At 39.8% G+C, this 14,083-nt stretch overlaps 2 protein-coding genes and 1 long non-coding RNA gene across 5 annotated transcripts in view; 1 reads left to right on the forward strand and 2 right to left on the reverse strand.

The window, feature by feature from the left end:
- Positions 1 to 220: 220 nt before the first annotated feature.
- Positions 221 to 10,475, reverse strand: LOC117944045 (T-complex protein 11-like protein 2). Its single transcript, XM_034870569.1, has 10 exons — positions 10,312 to 10,475; positions 9,064 to 9,154; positions 8,806 to 8,935; positions 8,599 to 8,719; positions 6,023 to 6,243; positions 5,286 to 5,422; positions 4,528 to 4,694; positions 2,699 to 2,880; positions 2,071 to 2,243; positions 221 to 1,269 (listed from the first exon to the last, which is right to left on the reverse strand). The coding sequence occupies exons 2-10, from the start codon at positions 9,140 to 9,142 to the stop codon at positions 1,007 to 1,009; spliced, it is 1,473 nt and encodes a 490-aa protein (XP_034726460.1). The 5' UTR covers positions 9,143 to 9,154; positions 10,312 to 10,475; the 3' UTR covers positions 221 to 1,006.
- The window catches only part of LOC117944046, a 14,143-nt gene continuing 3,263 nt past the window's right edge, over positions 3,204 to 14,083 (forward strand). Inside the window, exons 1-2 of the long non-coding RNA XR_004656485.1 lie at positions 3,204 to 3,214; positions 10,018 to 10,021. This is a non-coding gene — a long non-coding RNA (uncharacterized LOC117944046). The remainder of the gene's footprint in view (positions 3,215 to 10,017; positions 10,022 to 14,083) is intronic.
- phc2b (polyhomeotic homolog 2b (Drosophila)) overlaps positions 12,961 to 14,083 on the reverse strand; it is a 23,136-nt gene continuing 22,013 nt past the window's right edge. For all 3 annotated transcript variants that reach the window (XM_034870559.1, XM_034870557.1, XM_034870558.1), the window contains exons 12-13: positions 13,581 to 13,905; positions 12,961 to 13,448 (exon numbers count right to left, since the gene is read on the reverse strand). In XM_034870559.1, the coding sequence (XP_034726450.1) occupies positions 13,294 to 13,448; positions 13,581 to 13,905 (480 nt within the window). In that variant the 3' untranslated portion in view covers positions 12,961 to 13,293. The remainder of the gene's footprint in view (positions 13,449 to 13,580; positions 13,906 to 14,083) is intronic.

Genomic DNA, 14,083 nt, shown 5'->3' on the forward strand with positions numbered 1-14,083 from the left:
TAGCTGTTAGCCACCCAGAGTCAAGCAGCTTAGCTCATTGAATATTAATGAGAACTGGCACAAATCAAGCTGAGTTTTCCTGCAGGCTTTCCAAGGCGTTTTTTTCCACAAAAATGTTAGAGTCCATGGTAGAACTTAACACATTACTACAAAGTAATGAAATACGTGTAGCAGGGCACCTTTAAAAGTCATCAAGATAAACAGTGATAACTGTATTTGAAATTGTTTAGTTGAGTTCATAGAGGTTGCTGAAACAAATCAGAAAATGAATACATTTGATATTTTTTGACACCACCTCCCACTAAGACCAGCAGCTGTAGGGGAAACATTAAGTATAGTTTTGGTTTATAATCAAAGGTGCAAATATATATATATATATATATATATATATATATATATATATATATAGTTAATTCAGAAAAGGGTGCAAGAGTACACACTGTCTGTTCAACATAAACATATGTCAACATAATAAGAGAAACCTGCTACATATTAAAACTTTAGTATTATTTACAAACTATCTAGCATAATCTTTGGTACCTAATGTTTTTCCTGAGGGTGTTCACCATGAGATAGATTAAAAAAAAATTAAGATCAACTGAAACCAAAAACAAACAGTTTTTCCAGGCAACTGAGCTTCTCGAAACATTTCGGAACCTCAATCAATCTCTTGTTATGACTCTTTTCATTAACACACCACAGCCTGTGTGTTGTTCTCGTCCGGGTGAGAACTACTACTCATTTGGTTTACACAGTCTGTTAGTTTTCCTAATGTTTGTGCACTCAAATATGTGTCTAAGATACACCAACGCAGTAATAATTGAGTACTCTCCTCATGCTTTGAGTAAGATGTTTTTGTTTAAACACCTGAAAAAATATATAATAATGATAATAACATTTTTTTTTTTTTCTATGACTATCAATGTCTTTCTCTTAAAACATTCCCGCTCCCAGTATTTACACTCTGTAGCCACACATTCATCGCAAATGGCATCTTATGTTAAAGTCACCGGAGGTTGTCCGGCTCGCCCTCAGCCTGGCGCGAGTCCTCCCCGCTCTCGGCCTCTCCTGGTGGGAACAGCAGTTTCCTGAGGATGGGTGCGTAGAAGGGACCAAAGACCGTCCGGTTGAAGTGGACGATTTGCCCAAAGGCGTTGCCCAGCTCAGCTAGCTCAGCGCTCACCAGCCTGAGGGGAGTGGGCAGCTCTGGACTCCTTTTAGCGGGGCCGCCCTGCAGCATTGCCTGGAGGAAGCTCTGTACCCTTTCTCCTGTTTGATCCAGAGAGGGGGGTGAGGTAGAGAGAAGGAAAGAAGTCGGCTCTCTGCAGCAGCACACATCCAAGTTTAAAAACATCCACGTGGACATGTGATTGCCCAAACTAAATGACATTAAAGCGCATGTTCTCTCCCACAGATTAAAGTAAACTACCATACATCGCATTATCCTGTTTTTCCATTTTGATTATCAATTCATTATTTGAGTAAATAATCCTCTGGTTCCAGCTCCTTTTAAATGTGAAGATTTGCTGCTAAATGTTAGCTGCGAGGCATGTTTCCACCGTCGAGTGAAAATGATGCGTCTACCATGCTGAAATCTCTAGGGCTGTCCTCGACTAAAGAAATTCTTAGTTGGCTAACACTTACATGATTTTGTCAACTAATCGATTAGTTAATTTAAACGACAGAGCTGTGCGCTTTGAGAGGTGGTTAAAACTAGAAAAGCACAATATAAATGTAGTTAATTTACCATCTGTAAAACTGAGTTCCTACACAATTAATCTGGCAAAAGTACCACTTTAAATCTTGTGTTCACCAGAAATGTGCTCATAAGTTTCTTGGAAATTAATAATTAAGCGTGAATAAGCACTAAAGAAATCTCAGTTGAAGAATACCAAAACGACAGATTAGTTGATTGATCGACTAAGACGGGACAACTCTAGAAACCTCTTTGTCAAAATATAATTCCCATGGTTCTGCAGGGGTTGTTTTCATCAGCCTTCATTTTATAAACCACCCACACTATTTCTGCTTCAATTAATCTTTGAGACAGGCCTCATTTGCCCAGCTGACCTATGAGTGTGCGGACAGGATTGTTGTGCTTCCACAGCTCAGATATTTGTCCTTTCAGCAGATCCTGCTTCTCCTGAGGCAGTGATGCTCCATCGTGGCCGCTCACAGCTTGGGTCACCAGCTGCAGCACTGTCTCCCCGAGCCCCAGCAGTGCCCCCTTCAGGTCAGCTTCCCTGCACCACCAGAAACCAGCATTAGACAGATCCCAAGCAGGGCTCATTAGATGTGTATCAGGTCGCAGGCCTATGAATGTTTCCATTTATAAAGAGTGTTGAGCAAAGAGAACAGGGACTCACGGCAGTCGATAAATAATAATAAGGGTCTTTAATAACATCTAGGTCTCTCAGGTTTAGATTAAATAAAATTTCATTTTAGTAAAGGTGACTAAGGGAGATGTAGCCTGTGCTAACATTTTATTGCAGCCTGGAGTGTGAGCCAGCCTTGAATATCCCAGGCCGCTGTTCTACATTTATCCACTAATCATGACTTCTCTTGAACAGAAAGAATGAGGTTAGCTGGATCCGTTCTGACAAGCTAGTTGTCTCCTGTCACCTCGATTGGTTTCCTTCTCATACAATACCTGTTCCCCATGACAGGCAGTACATGCATCGCCAAATCCTCCTCTTACCTTGTGTGACTGCCCTCCAGCAGGACAGTGACGGACTGCCTGAGTTTACCTACAAAGCCCTGCAGGGAGAAAACGGCCCCGCCACACTGAGCATTGGTCAGGAGCAGCACCGATGCTTCCAGGACCAGCATCTGGAGCCGCTGGCCCAGAGCGTCCAGGCGGGCTCGGTCCATCAGCACAGTCTGTGTGTGGAGGTCAGGGTCACGTGTCAAAACGGTTAATCACAGGGAATTTGTAGCTTAAATGGGCCTTTTCGAAGAAAACCCACGGCAACATCTAGATGACAACATGCTGGGATTGGATACACAACGTTGCACTAAATATTGTAATAATATATATACTATAAAGACACATATTAAATAATATAATATAAAAACTAGATATGAAATAAGCAGAGGTTTAACTAGTTAGCTAAAGGTACTGGTTATACATATACAAGCGTGTTTGAAGGAAAGTGTTATTGTAGGCTAACACTATCTACCTTTATATAAGTAATGGTGTTAAAGCTGCAGTGGGGTAGAATGCAATAAGACGTCAGAATTTAAAGGAGAGTGAGACTTCCTTCTCTCTCTGCAGCTCCACCCTCTCTGTCGCATGGGCAGAACAGCCAATAGGAAAGCGCTCTCTCTCTCTATAAAATTACATTAGATTGACCTAAGTCTCCCCTCACAGGCTAGATTTAGTAAAAAGCCTCCAAACAGAGCCCAGGGGGAGTTGCAGTGAAGTCTAGTTTTCTCTCAGAGCACTTGATTTACAATGGAGTGTTGGAGTTTCGCCCAATGACGCATAACTTAGTTGTGTATTGTATTGTGTATAACTGCATTGTGCTATATTCCTGCTAATGCACAAATATGCGCATCAAGGTACATGAAGTAACTGTAAAAAAATATACATGACAGTGATTAAAATGCCATAGACTGTCATACCTCACAGCAACAGGTAAGTCATTAAAAGTCCGTTAGTTATATGCATTGCATGTTTATTTTTTACAGTCCTTTTCTGTGTTATTTCTGTGACCACGTGACTGCCCTTTGAGGTTTTTGGGGCTGCCGTGCAAGTACTAATTTAACAGCTGCACTGTGTGGACTCGCCAAGTAAAACAAATATGATTCACATCCAAACAATTGAATAGGTGAGCTGTCCCACCACCCGACGCGCATGTGCGTGTGAATTGAAGGAGCAACTCACCCAATGTGCTTTGCTCCCTACTGAACTCAATTGCTCGTTGTATTGGTGTCACTGACAATCCGTAATTTCACAGTTTGTAGGTATTGTTTGGTGAGTTTCTACAGTTTGGTCGAAGTCGAAAAAACAGAGAAGTGTTAAGTTAGCTAACCTTAGTGTTGTTGGAATGTGACTGGCATTTAGTTTTCTTTAAGATCGTTTATAGCCTTATGATCGGCCTCTATCGGTTGTGGAATTGTCCTCACGTTAATCTGTCCTCTATGACTGTCAACATCCAGAAACTGAGAAACAGCTTGGATTGGCTCATGGAGATCACGCAAATTACATGGTGGGAAGCCAAAATTGTGATTCAAATTTGATTCATTGTGCAGCCCTACTACCACAGCTTTAAAATCAGTTCAGATGAAGACATTTGAAATGAGTGATGTTTATGAAGGAGTGAATGAGTTCATCTGACAAGGCTGTGTCATTAAATCAGACTGGAAAGGTGCCGCACAAGCACTAATGTCTTGTCACATGCTTTCACATCAGCAGGGTGACGAGGAGTGTGTGGGGCGAATTAACCTTTCCTTATTATCAATAAAATATCACTCGAATGAAAGCCAAAGCGTAGTGTGATGTAATTTTTGCGGGCTGCAGCTTACCTCGGGATATTTCTGGCTGTGCACGTCCCAGTGTAGCAGACTCATGTAGGCCCGGTTGAGGACAGCGGTGGGGCTGTCAGGACTGGGAGAGTCAGACCGAGCTGTGGCGGCCGACGCCTCTTCTGACGCTGCTGCCTGAAGCCAAGCGGTGGTATCGTCCAGAGAAGCTGAAGAAAAACAGTCCAAATATACATGATATAAACATCAGTTGCACGTGATTAAGATCTACTGCAGTGACACTGAATAAGAAGAGTGTTTTGAGTGATCCAGACTCGGATGTTATGTTTTCTTCAAAAGAGTGTAGTGTGGGTTTAAGTGTATGTTTGGTAGTATATGTAATGGAGCCAGTTATATTATGTTTACAGCGCAGTTACACCAAGATGAAGAAATTACCTTTTGAAAAAAACATCTTCTGGTATGAAAACTAAAATAGTGTTAGTATGCATAGAAAATATATAGAATACTATCCTATCCTTCCATAGTCATTAAATAGAGGAGCTCTGATTAGCCAGCTGTACTTAGACAGAATGGCTGAGCCAGGACAGCCAGAGGTCACTGATTAGCAGTCCAGCACTTCACGTAATCTATAGGAAGCTGAAAAATGGCCAGATGGTACTATTGAGAGACAAGGGTCAAAATCTGTTTAATTGAAAAGTGTAATATCCAAGGACCATACATTTCACAGTTTTAACGTCACCTTTATCATCCATCACTCCCACTGCAGCAGTTAGGTTAGAGATTCAAACACCCTTACTCACCCGGCTGCTTGTCCAGGATCTGCTGGAACTTGGCCCTCTCGTACTGCACGGCCTGCTGCACCAGGTGAGGCCTCAGGCTCTGGATGGTGAAGTTAACCATGTCGGCCTTCATCAGGCCCAAAACATGGAAGATCTCCCTAAGGGAAGGCCAGGGGAATTAGTTTTGGGTTAAACCACTTTTGGGAGGAGAAATTACAAATAGAAGCAAGCACACTTTATTTATGTAGCACTTCTACCAAAAAGAAGAAGAAAAAAAAAAACTAGAATTTGAAAATAAAAACAAAACAAAAAATTACTAATGTTTTTTTTTTTTACAGTTTTACTGGTGCAAACTGATATAGTAAATCTATTTTCTGGGTTTGTCGAACATTGCTGCTTATTTATCTTTGAGATACTTTGATGGTTACCTTGTCATAGGGCTGCATCAAAGTAACAGGCACACTAACAAAAATATATATAACCTGCTGCGCTCTAGTGATCCAAATGAGACTAGCTGTAATGTACACATATGTCCGTAAACTTTATACAGAGCACCTTTATTATCTATTAAGCAGGTGGAGAGGATTTACTGTACTTTAGATACAATGTAAAGTGGTTTAGCTGGGATATGTAAAACAATATAGTTGACTACAGACCCTGGACATGTGTTAATATGGGTCAAATAAACTGGGTTTAGTTAATCATACCATAGTAGACACAAGCTTTGTCTGTTACGGTGATGTTAACTTGTCCCTCACCTCAGGAGCTCCACAGGGTCCCTGAGGTCCCTCAGTGCCCTGACTGCTGGGTCTCGCACAGGTGCACATAAAGATGCCATGGTGCTGATGATGTAACCGGCCAGTCTGTGGAGATCCAGAGCACCATGATCGACCTCCTGCTGGATCAGCTCCATGTCCAGCACCTCGTCCAGCTGAGACCTCAGTCTGACGTGAGCGGGAAGCAGCAGGGACTGAAGTATCTAAAATGAAAATACGAGGCGATTTATCAGCAGGATGATATCATCAGCCAATATTAGGCATTTTCCGAACTACCGGTATCTGTATTTTTAATAGCCAAAACATTTGTGTGTGTGTGTGTGTGTGTGTGTGTGTATATATATATATATATATATATATATATATTTATATAAAATGTATATATAAATAGGTGTTCATTTATCAGAATAGTTTCTAATGACTACTGGAGGGCAATGAAAATTGAAAAACAAACAAAATGAAAACGCATGAAACACCTTTCAACCATGTTATGTGTTTCCCGTTGCATAGTTTGTCCACCAGAGGGCACTCTACAACGTCCCTGTTGGAAACACCGATTTTTATTTATTTATTTTTTTAATATTTGTGTTTTTGTTCAAAATTTGAAGTTTATTTTTAAACTGCATCATCATTATTTTAGTAAGGACTCATAAATACTGTAACTACAAATAACTTAAGTCAGGGAAATCTGTTTAGTTTTTGTTAGGTGTTCCTGGATTTCATTTTGTAATGTATGTATATCGGCTGATATATTTTGAAATATCGGATTTTTAAATCACCAAATATTTGTATCAATATTAGCCTTAAAAATTCTTTATCGGTCGGGCTCTACTATACACAGAAAAGAACATTTCAGTTTACCCGATTAACTGAAAATATAATCCCTCATAGAACTCGACTGGTAACTCAACAAGTTGATAGTACTGGCCGTTTTAGCCTAAAACAGGTATTTTGGTGTTGGCAGATCCAATCCAACTTTATTTGTTAAGCACTTTAAAACAACCAAAGTTGACCAAAGTGCTGTACAGAAAAAAAAAAAAAAGTACAATGAGTATAACACAAGTTAAATTAGTACCTGCGCAATCAAAACAATTAAACATGATAATTAAATGCAGTGAATAAAGTCAACCTCTTACTAGGTATCAAAGGTCACAGAGAAGAGGTGGGTTTTAAGACGGGATTTACAAACAGAGACAGAGACCTGTTTAACATGCAGAGGCAGATCATTCCACAATTTTGGAGCTGACACCGCAAAGGCCCGGTCCCCTCTGAGCTCCAGCTTGGTTTTAGGTACACTTATAAGTGTCAAAAAATAGTGCCACTATTGGATGTGAGCTCAGAAAAGTTTATTTTTCATCTGTAAAATGTCCCGCTCAGTACATATCGTTGCTTGATTGCAATTCTTTAAAGTACTTTTATCGATAGGATTAGTTTGACATTCTTGGGAAACACTCATTTGCTTTCTTGCCGAGTTCGATGAGACGGCTGATACCACTGGAGTCTTGCTGGGATGGAAAGGCAACCAGCCGACACTCGAGGAAGTGACTGTGCCTGGCCAAGAAATAGCTTGGCTTATAACCCCACATAACACCACAACGTGTCATTTTACAATTTTTTTTTTTAAAGGGATTAAACACACGATATACAATGAGCTAATCATTTTTTCCAGCTTTGTACAGAGCCAGGCTAGCTGTTTCTCCCAGTTTCTATTCCTCATGCTAAGCTAAGCTAAGCAGCTGCTGGCGGTAGCTTCATATTTACCGCACACTATGGTGAGAGTGGCATAAATCTTCTCATCTAACTGACATTTTGGAGGAAACGCTTATTCACTTTCCGGCAAACAATTACATTAATAAAGCTAATAACTTAAAACAGCTGAATGTACACTACCGGTCAAAAGTTTGGGGTCACTTACACATTTCTATTTCCCTCCATTATAGACAGGATACCAGCTGATCTGGGTGGGTGGCTGATCTTTAATGCAATATCTACATTTCCCATTATCATCCAATGTTCCAAATGCTCATTTTGTTTACTAATCTGATATTATTTTAAAAAACTAACTAAGAAACTAAGAAAACATTAAACAACCCTTTTGCAAATATGTAAGCACATAATGTAATCTGGAAACTGCTGCCCTGGTTAAAAGAAACAAGGCAACTGATCTCAGCTGGGATTCTGTCTATAATGGAGTCCAATGGAAATTTGTGAGTGACCCCAAACTTTTGACCGGTAGTGTACCTTAACACTTTCTTTGGAATATAGATATTCTGTTCTTTTATGCTGTTTATCACTACTAATAATAGATTAATCTTTAATAAAAACATATCATTTCTAGATTTTAATACTTATTAAATTCTTTGTTATATTTATTTTCCGGTGTATAACAGATAGCTCTAATAAGCCTGCAAGGTTGGCCATTCCATGTGTCATCTGTCCATACTGTATACACTCTGGTTTTAATCTTCAAAGCATATGAGAAAGACTGGGCTCAGAGGTCTCACTAGACCACACTCCTCTGCCACTAATGCCTCAGATTTGATGCCATACACACTTACAGTCTTGACTTCCTGCAGAAGAATGACAGCATGGCTGTAATTTGGAGGATTGTTGTTCAGCTGCTCTCGAAGACTGTCCCAAAACGCCCGGTGAACCATCTCCGTCACTCTGCCTTCCAGGCTACAAAAAGAAAAAACGGTTCAAATAAAAAGGGAGAAAAAGAGGGACTAAACTCTCAATTTATTTTTGAATCTTGGAATTTTTGCCTGTCTGTAGGAGGGCTCCTGGGTTTGAAGCAGAAGTCTTTGTTCAGCACTATCTCATGCGCAAGATTCAGGTTGGAAACACAATTTTCCAGCTCCATCCGACTGGATAATGAGACGGTGGGTGGGCTCCCTGACACCACAGACACGACACACACACACACACACAGATAATTAAAACAGCCGTGGTGGTAATAATTCAATTACTAATGGTCCCTGAACGTGCCTGAAAACAATAACTGTCATAATAAAGCTTCATACCTGTGGGAGAGTCAAGTTTTTCCAGACAGGGAAGGTCAGCGGGGGAATCATCAGCGGCCTCGTCTCTTTGATTCGGCATTTCAGCGACAGCCTAGACATTTAAATTACTCTGTGACTAACAAACTCAATAGAGTTTGGTGAAACTAGGCACAGTATGTTAAATTAAAATATTAGGCGCTGAAATTATTTGAAGATTAATAGATTACTCCATTTACAGAATATGTATCTACAACATCTACATGAACAGAACTCAACAGAGGTTGCCATCATGGCAGTTTAAATGTTTTAACAGTCGGAAAAAGTGATAGAAGAAGTGCTCAGATCTTTTAATCATGTAACAATAATACCACAGTGTACTCTGTGAAAAGAGATGTATTACATTTTTTTGAGCTTTAGAGAATTTTAACTATCAAATTAATCACCAATTATTCTTAAAAGAGATTAATCGGTTTAAGTCAAGTTTTTGTTTAAAAATAAATGTCAATCTGATTCCAGTTTCTTAAATGTAAATATTGACTTGTGGACCAAAGAAAACATCTGAGGTCAACTTGGGATTTGGGAAACAGTGATGGACTTCCATATTTGGATATGTTATCGACCAGACAATTAATCGAGAAAATAATCGAAAGATTAAATCGACAATTAAAACAATCGTTATATGTCGCTCTATGAAAATTTTACAGCAACATGTAAATGGTAAAAGTATAATCATTATGCAGAATGACTAAAAAATGAATAATGTACATTGTATCATTGCATAGTAGCTAATTATTGACACATTCATGTGTAAATGTAAGGTTGGGGCTAATTGTAAATATTTTGTAACAGTAACCATGCTGGGGCTGTAGCTAGCTTGTGAATTTCCTCCAAAAAAACACAGAATGTATTATATGTTTATATTAATCTGAATATGTAAAAAGTGTAAATGTAAATAAATGCAACGTTAGTAAAAAGTACAGTATTTGCTTCCTAGCTAGCTGTTAAGTGTAACGTTATCTATCGTTAGTGGAGCAGAAGTTGTTAAAAATACTTGCTAAATGCTAGCTAAGTAAAGTAATAGTTATGTCGTATTTACGTCAGTGTAAGTTGGCTACTTAGGCATAGACCGTTAATATACAGTCTTGCGATGCTCTTAGGTCAATTACATGTAACGTTAACTTTCCATCACTGACAAAACAAGTAACTATAATGGTCATAACGTTAACCTTGTTAATTAAAAATAAAAAGTTTAAAATTAAACTTTATTACCTGCTGTTGGTATTTCGGTGAATTTATTAAGACTTAAAGAGATGAAAATGTACTGACTGAAACGTTACACAAACTATCTAACTAGATTATTAACTACGACACAGCGTCAATGGATGGGTGTATTATTTTGACACAACGTCAACGTAAACCCATTTTGGTTAATTTTGAACCTGGGCTAATCCATTCTAAATGACGATATAGGGGGAGTTTTAACACACCAGCTATTGTTATTGGTTTGACACATTATCTAAACCTCTATGTGTGATTGTATAGTGACACAAATGAAGGTATAATTGTATTAAATAGTTAACTTGTATGTATTACAATACTGAATACAGAAAAAGATAACGGCTTCATTTGGTCTAGTCTGAACTCAAATCAAAACAGTGGGTGTGTCAGTAGTGTATGACCCAACAGACGAACAGCGCATGTCACGGCGTTTAAAAGAAAGCTCATCGTACCTATACCCCTTGTTTGTACCTCCATTGTAGTTCAGTGGAAACAAAATGGAAAGCGGTCGTTGTGCTTGTTTAAATGGGTTATTGTATGATGCGACAAGTGTGTGTGAACAGCTGGAAATGTCGCGTTTCCTATAAAACAGGAATTTCGAGAGGGCAATGAATCCACTGCACTATTTCCGGGATATGGGAACGAGAGACATAGATACAGTGGCTTGTGAAAGTTTACACACCCATGCTAATGTTGATAAAAAGAGGAATAAGAAAAATTGATCTTAATGCCTTAATTTAAAAGGAAATTCCAACCTTTTAAGGACACCCGTTTTCTTTGTGAATTAATGATGTGTTGTACATAAATAAATGTTCTTTCTTAAAATACAGGGGGCCTAAGTATACACACCCCTATGTTAATTTCCCATAGAGCCAGGCAGATTTGTTTTTTTAAATGCCAGTTATTTCATATATCCAGGATACTATGCATTGTGATAAAGTTCCCTCAGCCTTTGGAATTAAACTAACCCCCCATCATCACATACCCTTCCCCATACCTAGAGACTGGCGTTGTTTTATTTCAGTTAGAATAATAGCTGGTCTGATCTTATGGAAAGTTCCCCGTGCCAATCTCTAGGTATGGTGAAGGGTATGTGTCAACCCTTTTGACTTCATTTGTTCAGTGCAAAACTAATTATTACAATAGACGTTGGCAAAGCTAAGCTTTTGAGCTGTTGTCGACGTCGATTGGCGTAGGCTTAAAAAGCATCAAATATTCATGTTACGCCACAAAACAGGAAGTTGTCAGTGACTAGACCCATTTGCTGCTTTGCTCTCTTTTATATAATTGTAAACGCATTATCTTTGGCTTCTGGATTGTTTTCTTACAAACCAGAACCGAGTAATGCCTTTAAGAAGACAATGGGCGGAAGTTGGCATTTCCTTTCACACAGACACAGAAAATGACCTAAGACAGAACTGTATTGCAAATTATTTATAATTGTAAAAGGTTGTGTAACAAACTGTTTTGATAAATACAAGCATTTCACAAAGCCTTATCCTATAAAGGTCGACCTTCCATCAGAGCCGCAAACAAATAGTTTTGAACATATGTTGTTAGGACAAACAGAAGCCGTTATTTATACATTTGCATATTTCAAAATATTGAACATTACCTTTCTGTTTTAAAATAACAAGGATAACTTAAAAATCACCAGCTTCACACTTAGAATTTTCTTCTCACTTTAGCTGTTATGTACATATAAATGTGTTAGCACTGCTGCACAAATGCCAGTTTCCCTTAAGGTGGAGTGTCTAACATTAAAACAAAATGAAAATAAGTGCCATAAGCCGGGCTGAATAGAGCAGCACACCCAAATTGTTCCTTAGAAAACCTATTGTCCTCCTATGAAACTGAAACAAGAAATCAATATCCTATTTAGAAAATCATTTTTGAAAAAGTGGTGTATGCAGTTTAAATCTACAGGTGAAAAACTGGCGAGATATTCATGAAAGGGAAATTGATGTCACAAAAGAACTGTGTAAATGATTTCTCTGCATTCAAGCTTTGTATTCGAGAGCTGTAAGTTTTGTGAGGCAAAAAGAGCATCTACTTAATTAAAAATGAGAAAATTAGTGAATGCGATCTTCTGTTCCCACTCACACATACAAAGAGAAATGTCTCTTCCATTCACACACTGACAAACTTGTACAAAAACATCTCTAATAATATAATAATAATTAATTTAGACATCAATCACATTTGCGTCAATGCCTTAAATCAGTCCGGACTCTGTTGCAGAATGACCCAACCCAGGCACAACTGAGCAGGTAGTGCACTTTAGCACGACTTGTTCTTTTAACTTTCTTCGCCATTTTTCCGTAGAACTTCTCCAAATTTTTCCCCCCAGCAAAATCCGAAACCCCATTTACACCTGCTACTGTGTTATAGGCGGGTTTCTAGACAATGCTATTTAATAAAGGTATTAATAAGCATTATTGTTGATATTGTATTGATCTCATTATGATCTGATCGTAGATGTCTCAGGTCAGGGAAAGCAATGCTGCTCTATGGGCTCGGCTTTCTGACGGGCAGCTTAGTTAGGCGATCTTTTAACTTGCTGGGTTTATTTTGCCCGTGCCTTAACTCTAATATGCCATCCGATGTAACCATCAGTCCTGCAAATGACAGAGTTACATGTTATTGAGCAGATGCAAGTGGATATGAGAGCAAGCTAAAGTAAGATTTTAGGGAACCAGTTCAGTAGTAGAAAGAAGGAAAGGTCATAGTGCAGTCAGTCTGTTATCATTTAGTTTTACACTGCTCTTCTCACACACACACACACACACACACACACACACACACACACACACACACACACACACACACACACACACACACACACACACACACACACACACACACACACACACACACACACACACACACACACACACACACACACACACACACACACACACACACACACACACACACACACACACACACACACACACACACACCAATGTACTGCTAAGAATCTTTGAGCAAGTTGATGCGTGCGAAGATTTTGAGTGCGGGTCCCAGTTTAATGTTCATGGTGCTCATGAGGTGGTCCTCCTTTAACAGTAGCAAGGCCTGTCCATCAATCTCCTGAGAGCGAAACTCGTCGGCTATCTCCTGACAACCTGGATAAACAGCAGAAGAAGAAGTCCAAGTTAGTCACACTAAAAACCGGATTCCTAAGCAACAGAGTGTGTATGTCATGCTTTAAGAGTGCGTTTCCTGAATAAACAGAGGGGGGTGTTTACGCCTCTGACCTGGCAATGAACGAATGAACTCGTAAACTTCTTCCACATTCCACTTGGTGGGGTCGTTGGGTAAGAAGCGTTGACCGAGGGAAGGTGCATCTCTAACAGCACAGCTCTCCTGGTCCGAAGCCCTGCTCGGATGCCGGTGGACGGGAACCTGAGCTGGGGCCGGAGCAGGGGCAAGGGATCCAGAGCTGGCTGCCGAAAGGGGAGATGCTGGCTCCTCATAGCTGGACATGTCCGAACACGGGCTGGACTCCTCCTGACTGGGCTGGGAGGGATGCGGTGAGGATACAGACCCGCCCTGAGTCTGCTTCGGTGAGGGGGACAGTTTCTGAAAAGGAGAATAGTCATGCGTGAGTTCAAGGCTCGGCATTTGAGAAATGACAGGCTCATCAGTAAAACACTGCTGGGACATTGTGTTAGACACAGCAAACACTAATGGCGTTTTTCCACTGCTGGTAACAGCTTGCCTCGGCTCGCCTCGGCCCGCCTCGGCTCGCCTCGGCCCA

Source organism: Etheostoma cragini, chromosome 4 (genome assembly GCF_013103735.1).
Source record: "Etheostoma cragini isolate CJK2018 chromosome 4, CSU_Ecrag_1.0, whole genome shotgun sequence".
Taxonomy (NCBI): Eukaryota; Metazoa; Chordata; class Actinopteri; order Perciformes; family Percidae; genus Etheostoma; species Etheostoma cragini.